We start from the raw sequence: 25278 nt of genomic DNA, 5'->3' as shown, positions 1-25278 counted from the left end.
AGACCGCCCTTAAAGCGGATCTTCTAAAGCAGATGTTCGGACTGAGTTCCTGAGGCCCTGATGTAGATCTGCGCGGAAAGTTCAGGTTTCCGTTGCCCTTCCGTTTGCGTGTGTGTGCGCGTGTGTGTGTGTTGGGGGAGGGTTGCTGCAATTACACAATTTTGGATCGATAACTATAAGCCCGCCCCTTCGCACGTGTCACCGGGCGCGGGCGGGGCGAGGCGCTCCCTCCTTCATCTGGTCGCACAGTCGTCGCGGATGGCACGAGAGGCTTGCGGGGACATACCGCGTGACGCAGCGAGCCGACGTGGGCGGACTAGCGACCGCTCCTCACGAGCCGCAGCCGAAGCGAGCGCGCAGGTGGAGGCAGAGCGAGGCAGGGCTCTCTCCACCTCTCCGTCATCTCTCCATCACCTCTCCAGCTCGGACGGCCGCGCGGCATGGCGGAGCAGCACGCAGCCTCCGACGGCAAGCCCAGGGCGGTCGGTCGCGCGAGCGCCGCTGCGAAAGCCGGGCTGTCCCGCGGGCTGACGCAGCCCGCCGCGTGGCACTCGCTGCTCTCGTTCACGGTGCTTTTCCTGGCGTGGCTCGCGGGCTTCAGCTCCAGGCTGTTCGCCGTGATCCGCTTCGAGAGCGTCATCCACGAGTTCGACCCCTGGTGAGTCGCGGGACCTGCAAGTTTAGTTCGGTAATGATTCGGGGATTACGAAATTCTTTTGCGTGTACACTTGCCAGAATAGCTGATTTTCCCCCTTTTCCTCATAGCATATGAGTAAGTGAAAATATTAAGTTTTAATCTGATTGATTTAGTATGTGTTATGAACAGCACGAGGAGCCATGCTCCGCTCGCGGTCCGTCGTGGAGGTAAACGCACGTGAGCGCACCGCTCCGCTATCTAGCAGCTCGGGAGGGAACCGGTCAACCCTCCACAGACCCACCGGCTCGGCGCAGTGAGCAAAGTTCGGAGTGGCGAACGGCCGGACGGGGAGGGTGTGGGCGCAGCTCCGGGTGCGCTGGGGCGGTGTAGTCTGGGACGAGCGGGACCGCGTCTGTGGGTCACGCCAGTACCGCTTGCTGAACTGGTAACTCTGCGATGCGACCGGACCGGTTAAAATGACTTAGAAAACGTGACCCGCTATGCCAGAACGACCGTGTCCCTCTGTCCAGTGTTTTAGAAACGTCTGAAGAGCTTTGAAGTATTCCACACACACAAAATCATAAACGATGGATTTCTTTGTTTACGTTTTGCACTAACACACAACTGAGGCTGGGTCCCAGACTGCTGGGAACCCCTAATCAGAAACCACATATCAGCCATGAGCACTTTACAGACACTGTGATGCGTCTCAGCGTTACATATTCTGTCTTGTCTTTTGTTTTGGGGTCTAGATGTGTAATGATGGGCGACTGGTTCTGTGCTTCCAGGTTGTTTGCGCTTCCTCTCCGTCTGGAGTTTGAACTGTGTACTTTGTCATGTCATGTTTGTAGGTGATGTGGAGAACCTCCATGGTTTTGTATTAGACAGACATGTTTGCAGACTGCTTAATAAACTCATGCTATGGTACATTCTATCACACTGAGGCTTATGGGTGTTGTAGAATCAGTCCAGTCAATTTTACATTTAGCTGACGCTTTTATCCAAAGAGACTTATAATTATGACTGAGCACGCCTTGAGCAACGGAGGGCTAAGGGTCTTATAGTGCAGCGGTGGGGCTCGACCCAGCAACCTTCTGATTAATAGTCCAGTACCTTCACCACTGTTTTTAATATAGTGTGAGTGTGAGTGGGTGTGTGAGTGGGTGTGTGAGTGTGAGTGGGTGGGTGGGTGTGTGTGGGTGGGTGTGTGTGAGTGGGTGTGTGAGTGTGGGTGTGTGAGTGTGGGTGTGTGAGTGTGGGTGTGTGTGTGAGTGGGTGTGTGTGTGAGTGGGTGTGTGTGTGAGTGGGTGTGTGTGTGAGTGGGTGTGTGTGAGTGGGTGTGTGTGAGTGGGTGTGGGTGTGTATGGGTGTGTGTGTGGGTGTGTGTGTGAGTGGGTGTGTGTGTGTGAGTGTGTGTGTGTGTAATAACAGCAGCAGCAGCACTCCCTTTGGGATGCTGGCGTTCGTAAGCTCACATTAGCCCTGTGCTGGAAACTCTCTACATCATGGCTGGAGTTTCTCCTCTAAGGTTTGACTCTCGTTACCAAGCACGCTCAGTTCATGTGGTCTGAAGCGGTGTGTGTGTCTGCAGACTGCACTGGGAACAGAGTACACGACAGAAATATCCCCAGAGTTTACCGGAGACTACAATCCTTTGCACTATCTCACACTAACAAACAGTGTCTCTAATCCAGCCACAGATTTAGGGCGGAAATGTACACTGTAACTGAAGAGATGAGATGGAACCTCCAGTTTGGAGTTGTTGAAAAGTAAACCACAATCTGTGTGAGAGAGAGAATGAGGGAGAGAAAAAGAGAGAGCGCGAGAAAGAAAGTGGGAGAACTCAGGTAGTGAACTGAGTCTTATTTCCTTTAGGGGCTATCAGGAGAAAGAACTGGAGGAGGGGAGGAGAAATGAGAGGAAGTCAGGCTCAGGTCTACCTCACAGGAGAGAGCGGTTAAGGGTTGTTTTTTAGAGAGAGAGCGCTGGAGACTCCAGAGAGCTTTACAGTGACACTTCATGCTGCTGTACACACACACGCACGCCAGCGAATGGGGTCAAGTGGGAGATATAAAGAGAAAAAAATAACAGTTGCGAGCGAAGGGAAGCAAGCGATGAGAGAAAGATGAGGTGACGGAACAGAGAGCGGGAGAGGTGCGCTACTCGTCTCCAGTGCTCATCCGAACGCTCAGGTGGCTGTGATCTGGGAACGTAGAGCCACTCAGGTGTGTGAAGGTGTGCTAACCCAGAGCTCTGCCGTGGCTCCGCACACGCTCCGGCTGCCTGGCTGCCTCAGCGGAGTCAGGACACAGAAAACCTTCTCCATCCAGACATGCTTGTGTTTGGATGATGAACCTCATGCAGACTGTTTGAGTGTCTGACTGTGTGTGAGTGTCTGACTGTGTGTGAGTGTCTGACTGTGTGAGTGTGTTTGAATGTGTGACTGTGTCTGACTGTGTTTGAGTGTCTTTCTGTATTTGAGTGTGTTTGAGTGTCTGACGTTGGCTGCAGAAGCGGTTTTCAGCATCCTCAGCAGACACGGCCTCTGCTGAGGACGCAGCAGGCTGGACAGCACTCTGAAGCTAGTCGCTACGTCACGTCTGAGTGGCAGGTGCGACTGGTGGCTTGTAGGGCCGAGGGTGTGTTTAGTGGTGCCGCTCAGATTTTATTACCAGTTTATTACACTGTCACTCCAGAAGGAGGCATTGGACATCTGGGACGTGGGACGGATCAAAAAATGGCAGAGGTGACGAAATAAGATCTTTGTCCTCGTCTCTGCAGTGCTTCAGCTCTGCTTTGACCTGAATGTCCTCTAATACTCTGCCCCACTTCTGGACTTGCTGTGTGTGTGTGTGTGTGTGTGTGTGTGTGTGTGTGAGAGAGAGAGAGAGAGAGTCTGTTTGTGTGTGTGTGGCGTTGCGTCTGGGCAGATATAGCTTCCTGTATGAAATTGCTTGTTAAACATCCAGAGGCCTGCAGTGTGTGTGTCTGTGTCTGTGTCTGTGTGTGTGTGTGTGTGTGTGTGTGTGTGTGTGTGTGTGTGTGTGTTCAGTGTCTGTGTGTGTGTGTTTGTGTGTGTGTGTGTTCAGTCTGTGTGTAAGGAAGGTGTGTGGCACTGCTCTGTATTGGCATGGCTGTTCTGAAAATAGTGTGTGGTGCTGTTCTGAGATCAGTGAGTAGCAGTTCTGACAGCTGCTTCATCAGAGCACGGCCCTGGCTTTGATTAGAGTGTAGCAGGACATGAGATCTTAGAGGATTTAACAGAGGATTATGGGAACTTGGTCAGAGTGTAACAGAGGATTATGGGAGCTAGGTCACATTGTAACAGAGAATGTGGTTTGGTCAGAGTGTCACAGAGGATTATGGGAACTTGGTCAGAGTGTAACAGAGGATTATGGGAGCTAGGTCAGAGTGTAACAGAGAATGTGGTTTGGTCAGAGTGTCACAGAGGATTATGGGAGCTTGGTCAGAGTGTAACCTGTGTGTTTGGGGGTACTTCAAAATGTCTCATTCACCATCCTCACCCTTCACCTGTAAGATTTCCACGTGCGATGCACTCTATCCATACAAAACCAGGAGGGCATACGTGAGCTGACATGCTGTGTGCTGTAGGAAATTGAGGCCATGAGCAGGACAGAGTTTAGGACCTAGAGCAGTCTCGATGCAGGAGTTCGACAAGCACGCTGGGAATCAGAATCACGTCATCCAGGATATGAAGACTAAATGTTAACCTAGATACTGTAACAGGAGTGTGTGTGTGTGTGTGTGTATGTGGGGGGTGGGGGTGTTGCTGTCAGTTTCCTGTCTATAGGATGTACACACACACACACACACACAAACAAACAGGATGAAGGTATAGAATGTTGCAATAATTTAAATCTTGTTGCTTTTTGTCACGTACACTTCATCCCTTATTTGGTGGTTTAACTATTCCATTGGTACAAACACTCCAATCTAAACTATAGCTAAGCTTTTCCACACACACACATGGCCAGCTAATTAACTACAAATGTAAGTTTTTACAAAACACCACTTTTTGAAGATTAGAGCAAATTAAGTCTGATAATGAGAGCTGAGCTACATGCAGATGAAACAAAGAAACTCCAACACATGCGACCCACTCTCCCCGGCGCGCGTGACCCACTCTCCCCGGCGCACGTGGCCCACTCTCCCCGGCGCGCGTGACCCACTCTCCCCGGCGCGCGTGACCCACTCTCCCCGGCGCACGTGGCCCACTCTCCCCGGCGCGCGTGACCCACTCTCCCCGGCGCACGTGGCCCACTCTCCCCGGCGCACGTGGCCCACTCTCCCCGGCGCGCGTGACCCACTCTCCCCGGCGCACGTGGCCCACTCTCCCCGGCGCGCGCGACCCACTCTCCCCGGCGCACGTGGCCCACTCTCCCCGGCGCGCGTGACCCATTCTCCCCGGCGCGCGTGACCCACTCTCCGGTAAAGAGTGAAAATGTCCAGAGCTTACAAATGTTGTAATAATTGGATAAAGGAAGAAAGTTGCAATATTGAATATTTCATTGCATTTTAAATGTTGCTTCCACAGACCCCAAATAGGGTTTGCAAAGAAAAACCATAAAACTGGAACCAGGTCAAACCAACACTCAACTATACAGAAGAGGAAAACAATACAGTGCTAACAGGGAACAGAGAGTTGTAATTGCACAGGAGCAGACAAAGGGAAGTGCAATAACCTGGAGACAGTGATGACAATAACAGCTCGGATAATGGGCACGGGAGGGAGTAAACCAAGGCACAGCTGAAGAGTAAACAAGCACATGGCAGGACTAACAAAAGAACGCACAGACCCAGAAGAGACGGGATGGTGGAATCATGACGCTGGCCGACAAGTCCGAACAAACGCAGAGAACTTGTTCAGACCGTGACAGTGTTCTAGAAAACCAAATTAAGTCTCAGCACAAGTACTCTACCTGATGGCCACTGAATTTAAATTGCTGTCATGAGTACAAAGAAATTCTCACTGGCAGGAACAGCTATAAAGTTAAACAGGTGATAATTATAGCAGTGCGGTCGTGTCTGAAGCTGTCTGTTATTAAAAACTTTTCATTAGTAAATAGTTAGGAACATAACATGAATCGGTAGCAGGTCTTTTCTTTAATATAGCATAAATGTTTCCAGAATTAAGATTCGCGACCTTTTAATTCTCCATCTCTCACACTGAGATGAGCAGGTCACAATAGTGTTGTTTATCATGATAATGCTGGAGACGATAATTGTTAAAATAATTGTCTAAATTTATGTTATTGCTCCTATTGTGGTTACTGTGTTGGGTTCCATGTTGGGTAACTGGGATACTGTGGGTACCACATTGAGTAACTGGGATACTGTGTTGGGTACTGCATTGCTTGGGTACCTGGGATACTGTGTTGGGTTCCACATTGCCTGGGTAACTGGGACACTGTTGGGTCCCACGTTGCCTGGGTAACTGGGACACAGTATTGTCTGCGTGATTAAGGGTGCTGTGTGTTGGGTCTCACACATTTTGCTCTGTTTTCTCTGTGGAGCATTGCATGCTGGTTAGTCTCAGGTGTTTGTGTGGAAAAACAAGAGAACGCTAAGGGCTGAGAAAAATTCTGGTTGCCAGAGGATGTACTCCTCTTTTCCTCTCTCTCTCTCTCTCTCTCTCTCTCTCTCTCTCTGTCTCTCTCTCTGTTCATTGTTTTCCTGCTCTGTGCCACTCTGACTCAACTCTGGACTCCCTGTTGTCTATCAAACAGATTTTCTCATGGTGGAACACACACATCTCATAAGAGGGAAAGGGCCAGGGGCAGGCTATTCTCTCTCCCTCTCTCATCCTCTCTCTCTCTCTCTCTCTCTCTCTCTCTCTCTCTCCCTTTCTCTCAGATAAGTTGACATTATTAGCAATGCTAGTCTTTTTCTCTTTCACTGTCTCTCTCATTTTTGACTTTTCTCTCTAACTGTTTCTCTCCATTCTCAGTTAAACTGAGCTGTATCAAGTACAAGCAACCAGACCACTAAATATAAAGTTCTCTGTGAAGCTAAAACTTAACTAAACTATAGTAATAAGAGAATAGATCAAATAATACTGATGGAAAATAGAAACATAAAAGATAAAAGGAGAAAGTTTTGCTCTGTCTGGACCTCACCACTCTCACAGTGATCACACAGTCTTCTCACCACTCACAGTGACCACACAGTCTTCTCACCACTCACAGTGACCACACAGTCTTCTCACCACTCACAGTGACCACACAGTCTTCTCACCACTCACAGTGACCACACAGTCTTCTCACCACTCACAGTGACCACACAGTCTTCTCACCACTCTCACAGTGACCACACAGTCTTCTCACCACTCTCACAGTGATTACAGTCTTCTCACCACTCTCACAGTGACCACACAGTCTTCTCACCACTCTCACAGTGACCACACAGTCTTCTCACCACTCTCACAGTGACCGCACTGTCTTCTCACCACTCTCACAGTGACCGCACTGTCTTCTCACCACTCTCACAGTGACCGCACTGTCTTCTCTCTCTGGATTGTTTGTATCTGTGCGTTTCTCTGGTCAGATTTTGGTCACTGACTCTACTTAGTGAGGATCTGTCTCTGCTGTGGATCTCTGATGGCGGAGATATTCTGATCATCCGTTTTCTCTGATAGGTCTGTAATTTGGATTGAGTTTTGGTGTCTAAACTCGGACATTGTCCCAGTGTTCCCAGACAGACTTCTTTGCTTTGGTTGATTTGGTAACTCTGACTTGACTTTGGTCAGAGTGCTGGATTGAGGCTGCTGTGGGGTCAGTAGGTCAGTCAGTCTCAGGTCCATCTGACAGAGAGGACCGGGATTAGGGCCGAGCTCTTGGGTTTGAAACGCTTCATGGTGAAATGTGGATATAGTTGAAATTTTAGGTATTCTTTTAGTGCAATAATACTATTAAAATGAGTTCAGTAAGGCTGTTAATAATGTTGCACTTTAACTGCCTGTTTTGTGTATTTCTTCTTGATTGCATAGACAGCTTTGTGCTTTTTCTTTAAGTACATTGATTCTCAGATCAAAGCTTCCTGAGGTTCTCTCTCTCTCTCTCTCTCTCTCTCTCTCTCTCTCTCTCTCTCATGCTCCCTTCTTTCTCTCTCTCTCTCAACTATGGCATTCTGGTCTCAACGTCTTCCAGTTTTCTTCTCTCTGCTGTAGCAGCAGAGGGATGAGGAGAGAGAGCGAGTGTGTGTGGAGTGGAGGCGTATAGTGGTGGTCAAGGCTGATGGACAGAAGAAGAAAGCAGCGAGGGGAAGGGGAGAAGGACCCCCCGTTCTGCTCCTAACCCGCCCCCCCCCGAGTCCGGCGCGGTAGTCCTCCAGATCAGTCATCTGGAGTTAGCTCTTATTCCTCGGAGAGTTATTAGGCATTAAAATGCGGCTTTTTAAAAAACTGGATTGGAGCTGTGGCTTGTGGGGGTGCGGAGACGGAGGATAAATGGCCTCGTTTGTCTGGAGCTGTAAAGTCTCTATTGTGCTGTGCTTCCAGCTCTGGAGCGCTGGGTACTTAGCAGGCCTCTTCCCTGGCCATTCCTGCTTCTGCCTCGTATTTTACTCGGACCGCTGCCCCAGGGGTGTAATGGTACCGTTCCTCGACTCCGGGAGTGTGTGTGTGTGTGTGTGTGTGTGTGTGTGTGTGTGTGTGTGTGTGTGTGTGTGTGTGTATGTATGTCTGGAGTGTAGCAGGAATGACCATCTAGATCAGGAGCGCTCACACGATGCTTCCCGAGTTACAGTGATGACTCACAGGCTTTGGGCCACTAGTTTACATCAGGCTTACTGCAGCTCACGCAGAGAAACAGGCGGAGCAAGGTGTTAGCGACACTGGGGTCAAAAGGTTGGCGACACCGAGTTGATGGGTCTGATTCCAGAGCAGCGGAGATACTGTCATACTGTCACGTCCAGCCCTTTGGAGTCCTGTGTATCAGGGTGAGGTTCACAGTGAAGCCTTTGCTTCTCCACAAAGAGTAGTGCAACGTTGCAAGAAATATCAACAGTAAGAACAGTAAAATAAATCCCACGCAGGCAAATTTGTGGATTGCAACACAGAGTCTCACAGCAGTTTTACTGAATGAGCAACATGGATTAAAGAGGCAAAAGTGATAAGCGCAGGAGAGGTCAGTGCGGTAGATCGTTAGCAGTTAGCAGCGAGTTGTGTTTTCAGCTGTTTTACAGCCATGCGGTAAAACGGTTCCACTGCTTTGTGCTCTGCTCACCTAAGGTCTGAGCATGGCTACAAAGAATCTGAAGTACAGCTGTAGATGGGGACGCGAACTGCATCTGGTTTTCTGAAGTCACAAACCAGCTCTTTGGTTTTGCTGGTGTTAAAACACAGGAGGTTGTCCTGACATCACCTGTTCTTGGTAGGCCGTCTCATCGCTGGTGATCAGGCCCACGGTGGTGATGTGATAGGTACGCATGTGTCGTGGTGCTGGAGCTGTGTCTGGACACACAGCCCTGCGGAGCACTTCTGTGTTGGTCAGGGTGGAAGAGGTGCGTTTGCTAATCCGTACATTGTGCAGGTTGCCACCGAGTCTCAGATCGAGCTGTTTTTGGATCAGTCAGGATGGGGTGACCGGTCCAGGTGGACCGGTGTGGAGTGAAGTGTGTATGATAGTGTGCACTGTGTCCACTGATCCGTTGTATAGTGGTCCAGACTGTCAGGGGTGATGTCCCTAATGTGGCCCAGAACACATCACTGCACTGGAAGTTGGTGAGGCCAAGGTCATTAAGGCCTCTCACGCTGGTCTCCTTGGCGATGAAACCCAGACATCTGGACTGCTCGGCATCACCTACAGGGCGAGCAAGCTTCAACCGTGCCGTGTTTTCTGTGAATGTGGATCTTTTTTGTTATGTGGCCACGTGACCGCATGTCAGAGGAGCATATGCAACAAACGCAGTTACTGCAGGACTCCGTGCAAGTGGAGTCCTGTCTGAACAAGGCTTAAGTGAGACTACAAAAATGGTTCACGTCAATAGAAGACCTGACCTGTCCTGATTGGCTCATAAGAACCATGACGCTGACAGGATTTGATATCCCTGACACACAGACACTGCGGACAGATGTCAGACAGCCGCAGCCCTGTAGATGCAGTCACAGCTTGAGTGGAGGAAATAACTTTCACAAGGAGGAGTGAATAACCTGGTTAGGAATGCCGTTAAATGTCAGATGTAAGTTTACATGAACGGTATTGATCCGTTGAAAAGAGATTCAACCCTTATTAACCGGTGAAGTTTTATGTCAGATACCCAACACTGTCTCAGGGGCAGGCATGGGATCAGGGGATTACTTGTACAAAGCTTTGTTTGATTAGTTTCAGTGAAGACCCAGTACAGTTTCAGTGAAGACCCAGTACAGTTTCCAGTGCAAATCTGAGTGGTGCTGATATGACTGGATATGTGTGATCAGCGGTAAATCCTTGTTAGTTACGTCTCTGCTCTTCCTCGATTCGCTGGAACAAAATGTCCGAGCAGTACACTGGAACGGTCTCCCCCTGCCCAAAACACCACTCTTTGTTCAGCAGGTGAAGACTCCAGTGCCCTCTACCAGCAGGACGGAGCACTTTATCTTTAATTGTGTCTGTCTTACTTGGTGAAGCAGCGTTTAGCTTCTTTGTTGCTTTTTCCACGTGTCCTGATGTTGGACACTTTTAAATGCAGACTGAAACCCTCTTTGTTTGATGTGTCAGGGTGAAGACACCGTCCTCAGGGTGAAGACACTTGTCTCTCTCTCTCTCTCTCCCTCCTTCTCTCTCTCTCCTTCTCTCTCTCCCCCTCCCTCTCTGTCGTTTTCCCGTTGGACATCTGTAGCATGTCTCTGTGATAAATTCTGGGTTTTCAGAGCTTTCTGTGGTGGAGAATCACAAATACAGACTTGTGTAGCGCAGCTTTAGAACAAAGATCCAGTCCATGTTTCTCCAGGAGGTCCTACGCTTACCTGCACACTGTAAGCATAATGTGTGTGTGTGTTCCTGAGGATGGACACACACACACACACACACACACACATCTGATCCTTCTGTACATGTGTCTTTCAGAGTTAGTAACCCTACTCTAGACTGAGTCAGCCATAACCCAGATATGAACAGAATTTAAGCAATTGCAGTAATTTATCCCCCAGAACACACACAGTGTGTTTGAGCCCAAGCGCGCGTACACACAGCACTTTTCTGGACTCACGACGCAAGACAAGCATTTATTTCTAGCGCTATTCTCATATATAGTGACAGTCCAAAGTACAGAACAGGAGTGCTGGCTATCCTGACACGCCCTAACGCATCAGGGCAGGGCGGATGGTCCAGCCTGTCTCCTGTCCTCTACACGTCTGCCATAGCTGTCGTTGTTTTGATCGGTGGGGTATAGAGAGCTACACTAACACCGTCTCCTGTCAGAGTCCAGCGCCTGACGGCTTGTCTACGAGACTCCGTGGACGGCAGACGTGTGTCTCTGAGTAGTTTGGGAATATGTTTTTACCGTCTTGGCTAGCACAGCACACAAAAGTCAGCCCTCGTGTGTTCTACTGCCTGGGACTGCACAGTACCGTGTGGGAACATACCAGGAACCCAACACGTCATCACATCGCTCATCTTATGACGGGACACAAAATTGCACCTTAAATGGTTTTAGATGCTTTGACGATGCGACATACAGCACAACAAACTGTCTCACGCTCATTAACCACCACACCACTAGACACACATACACACACACGCACACACACACACACGAAAGATGGGATTGAAAGTGAACATGTAATTGGTGTGTTTAAGAGCGGCATGTGTAAATGAGACCTTGTGGTCTGGTGTATTCAGCACTACACTAAAGCCCCGCCCACTTCCACCTGCTGGTCTCCCAGGAGACACACCATCCCTTTGTAGGTAAAAATAGATGCCTATAGTGTGGACCGCTGTAACTGTGGACCGCTGTAACTGTGTGAACCACTGTAACTGTAGACCGCTGTAACTGTGTGGACCGCTGTAACTGTGTGAACCACTGTAACTGTGGACCGCTGTAACTGTGTGAACGACTGTAACTGTAGACCGCTGTAACTGTGTGGACCGCTGTAACTGTGTGAACCACTGTAACTGTGGACCGCTGTAACTGTGTGAACGACTGTAACTGTAGACCGCTGTAACTGTGTGGACCGCTGTAACTGTGTGAACCACTGTAACTGTGGACCGCTGTAACTGTGTGGACCGCTGTAACTGTGTGAATCGCTGTAACTGTGTGGACCGCTGTAACTGAAGACTGCTGTAACTGTAGACTGCTGTAACTGTGTGAACCGCTGTAACTGTGAACTGCTGTAACTGTGGACGGCTGCAACTGTGGACGGCTGCAACTGTGTGGACGGCTGCAACTGTGTGGACGGCTGCAACTGTGTGAACCGCTGTAACTGTGTGGACTGCTGTAACTGTAGACTGCTGTAACTGTGTGGATCGCTGTAACTGTAGACCGCTGTAACGGTGTGGACCGCTGTAACTGTAGACTGCTGTAACTGTGTGGATCGCTGTAACTGTAGACTGCTGTAACTGTGTGGACCGCTGTAACTGTGTGGACGGCTGCAACTGTAGACGGCTGTAACTGTGTGGACGGCTGTAACTGTGTGGACGGCTGTAACTGCGGACCGCTGTAACTGTAGGCCACTGTAACTGTGTGGACCGCTGTAACTGTAGACCACTGTAACTGTAGACTGCTGTAACTGTAGACCACTTTGAGAGTGTCGTCTACGTTAGTAGATAAAGAAGCCAAGAGAGGGAGGGGGAGGGGACATGAGAGGGTGGGCAAGAGGAGGAGCACAGTGAGTCGTGACTCCACCTCCTGTGAAAGTGTCCTGCTGACACTCCCCCTCACCACAGGAGGACACGCCAGGCTCACCTTCAGAAACACCGCACACCAGCTCCCAACACCACCACCTCCAAACACTGCACACCACCAGCACCCAACACCATACACCACCACCTCCAAACACTGCACACCACCAGCACCCAACACCATACACCACCACCTCCAAACACTGCACACCACCAGCACCCAACACCATACACCACCACCTCCAAACACTGCACACCACCAGCACCCAACACCATACACCACCACCTCCAAACACTGCACACCACCAGCACCCAACACCATACACCACCACCTCCAAACACTGCACACCACCAGCACCCAACACCATACACCACCACCTCCAAACACTGCACACCACCAGCACCCAACACCATACACCACCACCTCCAAACACTGCACACCACCAGCACCCAATACCATACACCGCCACCTCCAAACACTGCACACCACCAGCACCCAATACCATACACCGCCACCTCCAAACACTGCACACCACCAGCACCCAATACCATACACCACCACCTCCAAACACTGCACACCACCAGCACCCAACACCACCAGCACCCAATACCATACACCACCACCTCCAAACACTGCACACCACCAGCACCCAATACCATACACCACCACCTCCAAACACTGCACACCACCAGCACCCAATACCATACATCACCACCTCCAAACACTGCACACCACCAACACCCAACACCACCACCTCCAAACACTGCACACCACCAGCACCCAACACCACCAGCACCCAATACCATACACCACCACCTCCAAACACTGCACACCAGCAACACCACCACCTCCAAACACTGCACACCACCAGCACCCAACACCACCAGATCCCTGCCACACCCATGCCGCCACAAGAATTGTTTCATTTTAAAGATATTATGACAAATGGATTAAAGTGTGTCACGCGGGTCACTTCAGCGGTTGTGTTCCTGTGGAGAATGCTTCAGGCTTAAACCTCACAAGAGTTGTTTTGGTAACACGCTAAACATTTAAGTAAGGAGAAAATGACAAGGCCGTAATGATGTATTACACGATGCTTCACGCTTCCCTGGAGGACTGATGTCTTTAAGCCCTGATTACACACCAGGCTGTTTAACCCACAATGACTGGTGAATGAGCCTGCCTGTCTGCCATTAGAGGTGCACTGATACAGGCTGATAAATTTCAACTCTCATTGTTATTTTTTGTTTAACTTTAAAGCTGGTTCAAGCTATAATCTATCTATCTATCTATCTATCTATCTGTCTATCTATCTGTCTGTCTGTGTGTGTGTGTGTGTGTGTGTGTGTGTATATAATATAAAACCCCTGCACAGTACGGACCACCAGCAGATAGGGGAAGTGGCTGATATGGTTGATGAAGGCTGGATTTACAGCATGGAAACCCTAATCATGGCCGCATGAGATCAGTACAGGCTGGATCTACTACACCAGACTGGAGCCCAGGTGCCCCTGAGACGATCCAGCACATAACAGTGGGATGCAAGATGGTAGCAGGCAGGGCGCACCTGGAACGCCATAACGAAGCGGCTGGGATAGTGTACAGAAACATCTGTGCTGAGTACAGGCTGGAAGTTCTGAGGTCAAAGTGGGATACAATACAAAAGGTGTTGAGAATGACCGTGCTAAGATCCTGTGGGACGTCCAGATACAGACAGACAAGATGGTATTGGATAACCACCCGGACTTTGTAGTGATGGATGTGGCGATCCCAAATGACAGCAACATCAGGAACAAGGAAGACAAACTTGAGAAATACCAAAGGCTGAGAGAAGAGCTGGAAAAGATGTGGAAGATTGTGACCTCCAAACTGGGAGAAAGGCAGAACCAAGGTACGACATCTGAGATCTCCACCTAGAAGAGTGCAATCCTGGGAACAGCTAAGATACTACACAGGACATGGGTTGTATTGTTTGATATTCCAGTGAGAGACTGAAAATAATAATTAGATTTATGCTGTCAATACCCAAATTTATTTTAATCTTCACCCTAATCCTAATCTTCACCGTAATCCTAATCTTCACCGTAATCTTAACCCTAACCCTAATCATCAACCTCATCTTAATCCTAACCCTAATCTTCACCCTAACCCTAATCTTCACCCTAATCCTAATCTTCACCCTAACCCTAATCTTGGAGTCCGTCTGCCTCTCTTCTTATGGGGCAGACGTCACCACTTTCTCCTGTTTAATGCATGTATGGTCACCGATATTGGAAAGGTTACAGTAACTGATTACACTGTCTGATATCATTTTATATGGTGAAAATTCAACAGACTCCGTGTAGAATTATAATTACTGATTGATTTCAGTTGTTAGATTTTAACAACAATGGACACAAAGTCTGAATAGATATTTACAGAACTACTCAGTTAAAACAGCTGTGGTTGTGTGATGCTCAGTTAATGCCTCATGTTTGAGGTGAGTTATGAACACTGTGTGTGCATCCTGGGAACTGAATCCATAAGGAAGGTGTTATGAGCACCATGGTAAACCAGGTCTGCTGGGCGAGGTGGCACTTTGCCTTGTGTGGTGTTAGTTTGGTGTTTTAACTGGTGCTCTGTTAGGGTATCTGTGAGTGGCCTGTGCCCTGTAAGGGTGTGTGTTAGTGTGTTAGGTGGCACTGTTAGGGTGTGTGTGTGTTGGGTGTTTTGGCTAGTGTTGGTGTGTTTCCTGGGGTAATTTTAGGGTGTGTGTTGGTGTGTTTCCTGGGGTAATGTTAGGGTGTGTGTGTGTTGGGTGTTTTGGCTAGTGTTGGTGTGTTTCCTGGGGTAATGTTAGGGTGTGTGTGTGTTGGGTGTTTTGGCTAGTGTTGGTGTGTTTCCTGGGGTAATGTTAGGGTGTGTGTGTGTTGGGTGTTTTGGCTAGTGTTGGTGTGTTTCCTGGGGTAATGTTAGGGTGTGTGTGTGTTGGGTGTTTTGGCTAGTGTTGGTGTATTTCCTGGGGTAATGTTAGGGTGTGTGTGTGTTGGGTGTTTTGGCTAGTGTTGGTGTGTTTCCTGGGGTAATGGGTGTGTGTTGGTGTGTTCACTATTGTCTAGGATGTTAAATAATTCCCCTTAAGTTTGTCCAATGAAACAGCCCGAGCTGTGGAGAAGGTCGCCAGAGAAGGTCACCAGAGAAGGTCACCAGAGACTACTCACCCCAAAAATGAATCCTTAGCAATGAAATAACGAATGGCGTTGAGCCTCCGTCCTCATCCCAAAGCCATTTCAGAACATTTAATATCCAATTTGAGTGTATTGTTTGAGGTTAATACCCTCAAGGATGCGTCTTAATTCTCTCTCCACTCAAGGCCAATCTATTTCACCTCCACTTCAACACAGCCGGTTCATTCTCACAGTGTGTCTCAGGGAATTCTCACTGTGCGTCTTTGGAACAAAGGCCTTAGATCGTCCTGGATCTGTCACAGATGCGGAAGTGTTTTTCATGTATCCAAGCCACGCAGGTTCATAACTAAGGGTTTTCATCTCCGGGGCAGGTGAGCTTCATAGCAGTTCCTCCCAGATTTGTCTTTTGTGCTCAGTGTGTAAATGGTGAGCGCTGACATGGTGGTGTGAGTTCCAGAGAGTGGGGCTGTAGCTAAAATCACAGAACTTGCGTTCATGTTGATTATGTATTGGATGACGGAAGAAAACAAACCACTTTGGTTAAATGACCACAGCAGGAGTTTTTAAATGAGCCGTTCGTCCGATTTGCTTTGGCTGTCTGACAGATGATTTCATTGTGAGGGCAGTGATCTGAAACTTGGAACAGATTGCAAACAGACCGCAAAGCTTGATACTGTCTCAGTACTGATCTGTCAGTTTTTTTCGGCGTAATGTCCAGGTATCTGTTCTGGAGCGGGTCTACAGTTATGATTTAGCGTGCCAGTTGTATCCTGTTCATCTGAGATTAGATTTGGGCTTCATACTTTAAAATACTAATGTACTTGAAACCAATTTGAATATGCATATAATTAATTTTATACATGTATCCGGTAATGTTTATTAATGTATTGTTTTGCTGTGCTTTGTTCTTTGACCCCTGGGCACTCATTTTCCCAGAGTTCAGTGCGTTATTCTGGCCCTTCTCTTGTGCTGGCTGACGGCGGCATGTGCCATCATGGCAGCTCGGCCTGTGGTGTGGGGATTGTGGGTCGAGGCCGGAGTCGCTAGAGTGGTGAGCTGGGCATGCGTCCCGGGTGCTGTCTGACGTCTGGAGGCTATGAGAGGACACGCCTCGACTTAACCAGGTCAGCTCTGCACAGCGCGACCCTCTGTCTCGCGCTCCTGGCCCTCAGCTCTCGGTCTCGCGCTCCTGGCCCTCAGCTCTCGGTCTCGCGCTCCTGGCCCTCAGCTCTCGGTCCCGCGCTCGCGGCCCTCGGTCTTGCGGCCCTTGGTCTCGCGCTCCTGGCCCTCAGCTCTCAGTCTCACGCTCCTGGCCCTCGGTCTCGCGGCCCTCGGTCCAACGCTCTTCGCCCTCGGCCCATGGGCCCTCCCTGCAGCACACTCTGCCAATTGGTTAAACTCCCAGCGAGATGAGAGCTCCGCACCGGTGCTGAAACCCTGTCCTCCCTGGACACTCAGAAAAGTCAGAGAACGAAGCAACGATCTGACTTAAAAGGACAAACAGCACGAGAAGCCGTTTTCTTGGTCTTTAAGAGTTATGTTTCGTTGAACTTTCGGCTTTGTAGAACACATTTCACGACTGGGCAGTAAAGGCACAAACCCACATTATGACCATCTGACCCAGCTGTTAATTGTGATGTGTTCTGTGTGGTGTGAGGAAGCTGTAGGATTTGGTGATGCCCCTGGAGGATGCCTTTCTAGGTCTCTGTCCTCCCGCCGTCTCAGAGCTGATATTGTTCCCGTCACACTTGTGCTAGTGGTCCTGCACTTGGCTCTGTGTGAGGGTGCCTGCAATACGCCACTCAGACTAAGAATAGATGGAGTCCTCCAAAATAAGAGCCAGACGTCCGTCCTGATCTTACAGAGTAGAGCCGTCATGATGAAAGGCGGTGAAAACAAAGTCATTCAATAACTGCCTTGTGCAGAAAGTCTGAACAGTTACTATACAAGTGCAGGGCAGTGGTACACAAACCCAGAACAGCCAGGGAGCGTGTGGAAATACCCGAACAGCCAGGGAGCGTGTGGAAATACCCGAACAGCCAGGGAGCGTGTGGAAATACCCGAACAGCCAGGGAGCGTGTGGAAATACCCGAACAGCCAGGGAGCGTGTGGAAATACCCGAACAGAAATTGTTCAATAGCTGTAGGGTAGGTCTCAGTAGTACAAACGAACAGTAGACCTTAATGTCACATTTAGTTTACTCAGTGTTAACTCAGTACCCGTACACGTTACCCATGGTACCCATACTAATACTGACTGAGTGCGTCTCTTATTACAGGGCTGTCTCGAAGATCACATCATCACTGCATGACATTTGATATTCAGCCTCTGTTTTTGAGCCACAGATTTTGACAGACATGTCAAAGAAATGTGAAAATTACAGTTATCACTGTTCTCACACTAGAGAATAGAGACTTGGGTATTTGAGTAAATTAACACTTTGACATTGAAATTATACTTGAAGATAAAGTTTGTTATGTCTGGCTCCCCTAGGCCTGCTGTGGCCTTTGGACACACACACACATGGAATCAGTGTACATACACAATAGAATCACCATAATTATGCTAAAAATATCTGTTTACACACATGCACTTTCTGACCAATCAGGATTCAAGAATGTTTCTTTTCAAGAATATATTTTGAACTCATTTTTAAAATGTCTTTTACCCAGGTTTGTTTGACCTTGAGGGGTTGATGTTGACATCATTTCCAGATGTTAATCAGTATCCCATAATCCATTTCACCTCTTCGGATGCACCTGTCACTTCACGCTTTCCACTTATCTTTCCCTAGCCTGCAAAGGGAGGAGAGAGAGAGAGAGAGAGAGAGAGAGAGAGAGAGAGTGTGACAGTGTAATGAGTTTGTAAGCTCAGTTGCAACTGTCAGAAGCTGTGTGTGTGTGTCTTGTTTATGAAGCTATCATTCACTTTATATATATATATATATATACATATTAAACATGGTACACAGTTCTTTTACAGTGTTGGCAATGGTCACACACACCAACACTGAAGAGTTTCCCTTCTATTACCCACATTTTCTCCCAACACTGGCAGGTCCTTTACTGAACTTCACAACATCACTTTTATGTACTCACTCCTACCAGGCTCTTGGTAAACACAGCACAGCTCACCGTCACGTCCTCTATCTAGCTACTTTTTCCATTAAAATTAGCCAACATTTTGGCTTGTCCTTTGATAAAATTGATCAATTCGCACCAATTGTAAAGAATTCATTGAATGCATAGAATATTAAGCTTAAAACATTAAAAAGTTCAGCTAGTCTTCGAAATTGGGCCCAACAGTGAAAGGGTGTGGCTGAGTCAACAGAACAGACGCAGATGTTTACACCGCGGTACTGCCATGTTAGACCTCCCCCAGGTGATGTGGTCAGGGTTGGTTTATAAAACGCTCTCCACACGAGGTTAACGTCACTGCCTGGGTCACAGCGAGTGTGCCCGTGTGTGTCCGCCCCGCCCTTTGACTTTAAAACTTTACACAGTAAATGAACCAAACAGCATACCAGTCAGGCCTCTTAGGGTCCCGTGCCACTGGGTGTCCTGCATCCTCCTCAGTCTGTGTCTCCCAGTCTCACCGGTCTGTCCAGACTTGCTCTCAGCCATCGTTTTACCCTCCTCAGACACAGCTTGCCTGTTGCCTGGCAGACCAGTCTGTGCCACCCCAGTGGTCTCCAGAATTCATCCCAGTTTCACCACTCCTGCTGAGGTACCATGCCCCCCAGAGAGGTCCCATACTTCCTGGACACTCACACAGAATGGTGGACGTTCATCAGTTTGCATGATTTTAATAAGAAAACAGTCCCTTCCAGTCCAGAGTGACCAGCCTGTGCAGACCAAACCTGCCATGTACATCCAGCATGTCCCTCTGTGTCCATAAAGACACTCTAAAGGCCGCAGCTTGTCTGCAGTACGTTACCCATCGAGGCTGGCATTCCCTTCAGCAGTTCGCAGGCTCAAGGACAGCAACTGATGCCATAATGAGGTTGCAGCTGGGCTGCTGAATGCCAGCGTTTGGCCCCTATAGGACGTGCAGGATATAATCCAGTACCACTCTCCCGGCCTACGCTGTACAACCTCTAACAAAACCCACCCCCTCCTTCACCACAACCCCACCAATAAACCAGCACTGTCCTCCAACTTTAGCTTCATTTTAGTCTTCTGTCTGAACGTGGACTATATTGAGCCACTGATATAAACCCAAAATGAAGCCCAGCTGTTCCTGACACCCAGTCAGGGTCATCACTGTGTTCAGAACCTGATCACCAGACCTTGTAGTGAGCTCCAAGGGCCTCCTTGGGCCTCCTGTGCTACACCTCAGTAAGGTCTGCCTTTGTGGGTGATGGGGTACGCTGAGGGGTAGTTGTCCTCCGGTCATCTCCAGTTACGCCCCAGAAAGACTCGGAAAGGCTACGGGAGACCATCAATGACCAGAGCGTTTTCGTTTCGCATGCGTCGTAGTGCTTGGTGTAACTTCTGCACATTCTCTGCATTTGATGCACATTCCTGTTCCTTATTCACCTTCGAGGGCGCCCGAGGCTCCGACCTCTGACCTCCGTGGCATCACAGCTTCGGAGCTCTGGAAACATCTCTACCATCCTCCCCCTGATGGCAGCCTGCCCCCGAGGTGCAAAAACACTTATATGTAGACTCTTATCACCCCGTACCCTCGACCCCAGCTCATCCACTGTTACGATCCCACCAGGAACAGGCAGAGGTAGAACGCAAATGCAGGAGGAGGTTTATTAAATGAGGAAACACGAACAGGAATGGTAAAACAAACAGAAGCAAAGGGGTAACACTGAGAGTAAAGTAACACGAGTAGAAAGCAAACCTGACAGAAGAACATAACTTACCACCATAACCAACAACCAGAAGACAGAAACACAGGGCTTAAATAACCAAGACCACCAGACACTAAACAGGCTCAGGGGAACATAACAGGGAGAAACTGGACTGAACAGGCGAGGGGCAGAGAAAACGAAACCAAGCAGTGGAACAAGGAAGTAAATGAAAAACAAAGATAGGACAGAGAGAAATCATAAAACAGACGCTAAGAGGGTGGCCAGGCGTCACACCCACTAATACCTCCTCCTAGCTGCTAGTGCCTGGGCCTGCCCTGGTTCCCTGTGCTCTAAAGCCTGAACCTCCACCACCTCAGTCTCAGATATTTTAATCATATGAGCAGTGTCCTTTGTAACACTGAGCCTGTACTGTACACAAACCTGTTTGAATTGCACCTGTGCTATGCTGAACCGCTACCTTTTATACAGCGTCAAAAAGTGTGAATTTAAGACTTAAATCTGAATCCTGGACGAGAAGCAAGGGAACATTTTAAAGAGGACAAATATGTTTTATGCAAGACATACAATAATAAACCAGCTTTGAATGGAAGTACAATCAGCACGCTCGAAAAAAATGGCAGAAGACATCCCCTGGGATCAAATGATCCAAAATACTCCATAAGGTCAAATCAGACTCTGGATGCCCCCCGTGTAATGCACTGCCTGTGCGACTAAAGTAAATAAAAATAAATTATTTTCCATTTCACCCTTGGCTATGGGTGAAAGTTGTGGCTTGGCTATGAAAAAAGTTTCTTAAGAAACAGACAACGCTCCCTCAGGACTCCTGCTGTGCAAAGTCTTTTGATATTTTACTGGAACTTCAATCAAATGTCCCTCCACCGCCTGCTAGGAGCACCGTGGCAAAAATACTTTAGAAAACACTGCAGTGTGTTGCGCTGTAGTTCTGTCCCATCTCACTCCATAAACACTCCAGTGTACTGTAGTTCTCTCCCATCTCACTCCATAAACACTCCAGTGTACTGTAGTTCTCTCCCATCTCACTCCATAAACACTCCAGTGTACTGTAGTTCTCTCCCATCTCACTCCATAAACACTCCAGTGTACTGTAGTTCTCTCCCATCTCACTCCAACTCATTTCTCTCCCAGATGTCTAAGTAACCTTCACCAACTCAACAAACTAATCGGGGAAAACAGTCCTCCCCTGTAGGAAGCTGTGGCTGTGTTGAGCTATGTTCCCTATATTCTCTGTATTCTCTATATTCTCTGTATTCCCTATATTCCGTGAAACAGTCCCACACTGTGATTCCTGCGCCTATTCCTTCACCTGTCGGCCCGGTCACTGTGGCGGGCCTTTGTGTGTGTGTGAGAAAACATGCAGTGAATGATCCATTTTAATTGTGAAAGACAGATTAAGGACATCAGCATCAGTGTTTAATGTAGTAACTTCCTGAAGGGGCCTGTTTAAGCAGCAGTGTTGTGCTGTGTGGAGGGGGTGTCTCCATCAGTGGGAGGTTACTCATTCCAGCATAACAATGAATTAAAATACTGGGATCACTGCTGAGCTCTGTCCTAGACAATGATAAGTGCAATAAACAATAAGTGCTTGAGTTTGTTAAACAACATCAGTGTAATACACAATACCCTACAATAAGTACTAGTATAGTTAGTCAGTATAGGAGCAATAAACTACAGTCATCCACCCAACACCCCACCACTCCTACAACTAAACTACAGTCATCCACCCAACCCCCCACTGCTCCTACAGCTAAACTACAGTCATCCACCCAACACCCCACCGCTCCTGCAACTAAACTACAATCATCCACACAACACCCCACTGCTCCTACAACTAAACTAGTCATCCACCGAACACCCCACCGCTCCTACAACTAAACTACAATCATCCACCCAACACCCCACCGCTCCTACAACTAAGCTACAATCATCCACCCAACACCCCACCGCTCATGCAGATAAACTACAATCATCCACCCAATACCCCACCGCTCCTACAGATAAACTACAGTCATCCACCCAAAACCCCACCGCTCCTACAGATAAACTACAGTCATCCACCCAAAACCCCACCGCTCCTACAACTAAGCTACAATCATCCACCCAACACCCCACCGCTCATGCAGATAAACTACAATCATCCACCCAATACCCCACCGCTCCTACAGATAAACTACAGTCATCCACCCAAAACCGCACCGCTCCTACAGCTAAACTACAGTCATCCACCCAAAACCCCACACAGCACTGCACTGCTCCAGACAACAATCAGCTAATGCCAGGCTGAGATGCCAAGCCACAGTCTTTCTGCTCATGGATCTGAGCTGCTACCAGTGACCTTGGCATGAAAGGAAGAGAGAAGACAAGAACACACTCAACACACACCCCACGGACAGAGAGGGAGACAGAGAGAAACAGACAGATATATGACAGGAAAAGGCAGAGAGGGCGGGGGACGCGGGAGACAAGGATGAGGAGGTTCTGAGTTTCTCACCCTGATAAAATTCCAGCAGAAAGGGAGGTGTGTGGTTGTGTGTGTGTGTGTGTGTGTGTGTGTGTGGTTGTGTGTGTGTGTGTGTGTGTGTGTGTGTGTGTGTTCTGAATGTTGCATGCTGCTGTACTAAAACGAATAAGAGAAGACCAAGGAACTGGATTCTGGCAGCAGCTGAAGAAAGACCACTATTCCCCCCCCCTCGCTCTCTCTCTATTTGTCTCTGTCTCTCACCTGCACTCACACAACCACCCACACACACACACACACACACACACACACAGGAGCCAGGCTTTCTCACCACTCACCCCCGGGGGTGCTAGAGAGTCCTGAGTTCTGCACGGGAAACACACCCAGAGGCTTTAAGTGTGCGCATGTGTAGTATGATCTTTGACACGTGTGGGGACCTGCAGACTGAGATGTTTTGTAAACTCTGTGGTTCGGTGGAAAAGTGAATTTTACCTATCTGCTCGGAATGCTCAGCTGGGAAACCATGCCTCCATGGGTTTGACCCCCACAACACCTGTTAACCACCCCGATAGGTCTACACTCTATTGCATCCTGTTTGTGAGTCGGTATCATAGTGTTGGCATTATTTAAATGAGCCATCTGATAAATCCTGATCTTTGTTATCCATCTGATTTCAGATGTTCCTGATCTCTGGGTCAGGAATCAATAATTCTGGTCAAAATAATATAAACTGTCATATTGTGGGCAATCGTGATACGCGGTATGCAGATGGCACATCCTCAGCCTGCGTCGTGGGAAAACAGGTCACTTCCTTATTACTAAATGGCTGGTCACTAAGAGGGCATTGTAATAATGTAGAGTGCACCTGAGGTCTGTCTTCACAGGGATATGCGGAGCCGTTTATAATTTCATACATTATACTCAGTGTTATTGATCAGGGCACTGACTAGGTAATATTGCTAATGACCCTGGTAGACACAGGTAGGGCGGAGGGGTTTATTTTCCATCCATGAGCACAGGCAGAAGGGTGGAGGTTCTCCGCCTCACCACCCCGAGCAGCGTCCGGTGTACTCGGTCGACTATGGGACCCGAGGCATCTGGGTGGTTTTCGCCTGTTTCACGCTATGAGCCAAATTCGGAAAGCATTCTCTCTCTGAGCCTCTGTGTATTTAGTCTCAGCCCTGCTATCTGGCGCAGGGATTTTCATTCAGATTTTGCCCTTATCAGCTGTTCATTGCGAATGCGTCAGTCTTATGCTGAATGACACGGATTCTCGTTCAGTTTCAAGAGCCTTTGAAGTGCTCAAAAAAAGGTGCTAAAATTGTGAATAAAGCGTAAAAAACCGGTACGTCATGTGTGGTTGGCTAAGGTTGGAGGTACAGGTCTATGTCATGTGTAGGGTGTGGTTGGTTAAGGTGTGAGGTACAGGTCTACATCATGTGTGGTTGGCTAAGGTTGGAGGTACAGGTCTACGTCGTGTAGGGTGTGGTTGGCTAAGGTTGGAGGTACAGGTCTATGTCGTGTAGGGTGTGGTTCGCTAAGGTTGGAGGTACATGTCTATGTCATGTGTAGGGTGTGGTTGGCTAAGGTTGGAGGTACAGGTCTATGTCATGTGTAGGGTGTGGTTGGTTAAGGTGTGAGGTACAGGTCTATGTTATGTGTAGTGTGTGGTTGGCTAAGGTTGGAGGTACATGTCTATGTCAAGTGTAGGGTGTGGTTGGCTAAGGTTGGAGGTACAGCCATGGCCCCATCAAACATTAGCTGAGAAGGTTCCTCTAAAGGTCTATGTTTGATTTCCATGTTCCCTGGGCTGATGGGATTTCCCTGAGCAGACTGCAATAGTGTTTGTGGTCTCCTTGTCCTCCTGAGAGACAACATCTACAATCCTAACACCTCCTAGCGGCCAACGCCCTGCTGGTCTAGTCAGTGTCTCCACAGGGCTTAAGGAGAGAGGAATCTCTTTCCTTAGGGCTGGCATGGCTGTCTGAGGTAACGTCTCTCCCTTCACGGCCCAGTAACACCTGATGAGAAGTGAAGTGGGACGCAGACATGTTTATGTTGGACAGATCTACAGACGTGGTCCTGCAGTGGTCCAGGACAGACAAGCGGTTAGAGGTTAGACACAACATGTCTGACTGAATAAAGAACAAAACAAGGACAGACATGGGGGGAGAATCCAGTGTGTGTATAAACAAGAACCAGGTGAAGTAAATCAAGGTTGGGAACAAAGTAGAAACAAGGGGCGGGGCCAGGAACGATAGGAAACCACAGACACGAGGAGACTAGCGCCACGGCAGCCGCGATGTTAGAGGGGGAAACCATGACAGCACTTCTCCAG

General features: G+C 48.6%; 1 protein-coding gene across 2 annotated transcripts in view; it reads left to right on the top strand.

Annotated features, from left to right (window-relative positions):
- The first annotated feature begins 260 nt into the window (after nucleotides 1-260).
- LOC113568279 (dolichyl-diphosphooligosaccharide--protein glycosyltransferase subunit STT3B-like) overlaps nucleotides 261-25278 on the top strand; it is a 101419-nt gene continuing 76401 nt past the window's right edge. The window contains exon 1 of one of the 2 annotated variants that reach the window (XM_035523303.2): nucleotides 261-658. In XM_035523303.2, the coding sequence (XP_035379196.2) occupies nucleotides 441-658 (218 nt within the window). In that variant the 5' untranslated portion in view covers nucleotides 261-440. The remainder of the gene's footprint in view (nucleotides 659-25278) is intronic. The other variant, XM_081711791.1, reaches the window with a different exon arrangement.

This window comes from Electrophorus electricus, chromosome 4, assembly GCF_041902795.1.
Source record: "Electrophorus electricus isolate QZ-2024a chromosome 4, ASM4190279v1, whole genome shotgun sequence".
Taxonomy (NCBI): domain Eukaryota; kingdom Metazoa; phylum Chordata; class Actinopteri; order Gymnotiformes; family Gymnotidae; genus Electrophorus; species Electrophorus electricus.
Note: the sequence above shows the minus strand (reverse complement) of the source record. Positions and strands in the feature narration are given on the sequence as shown.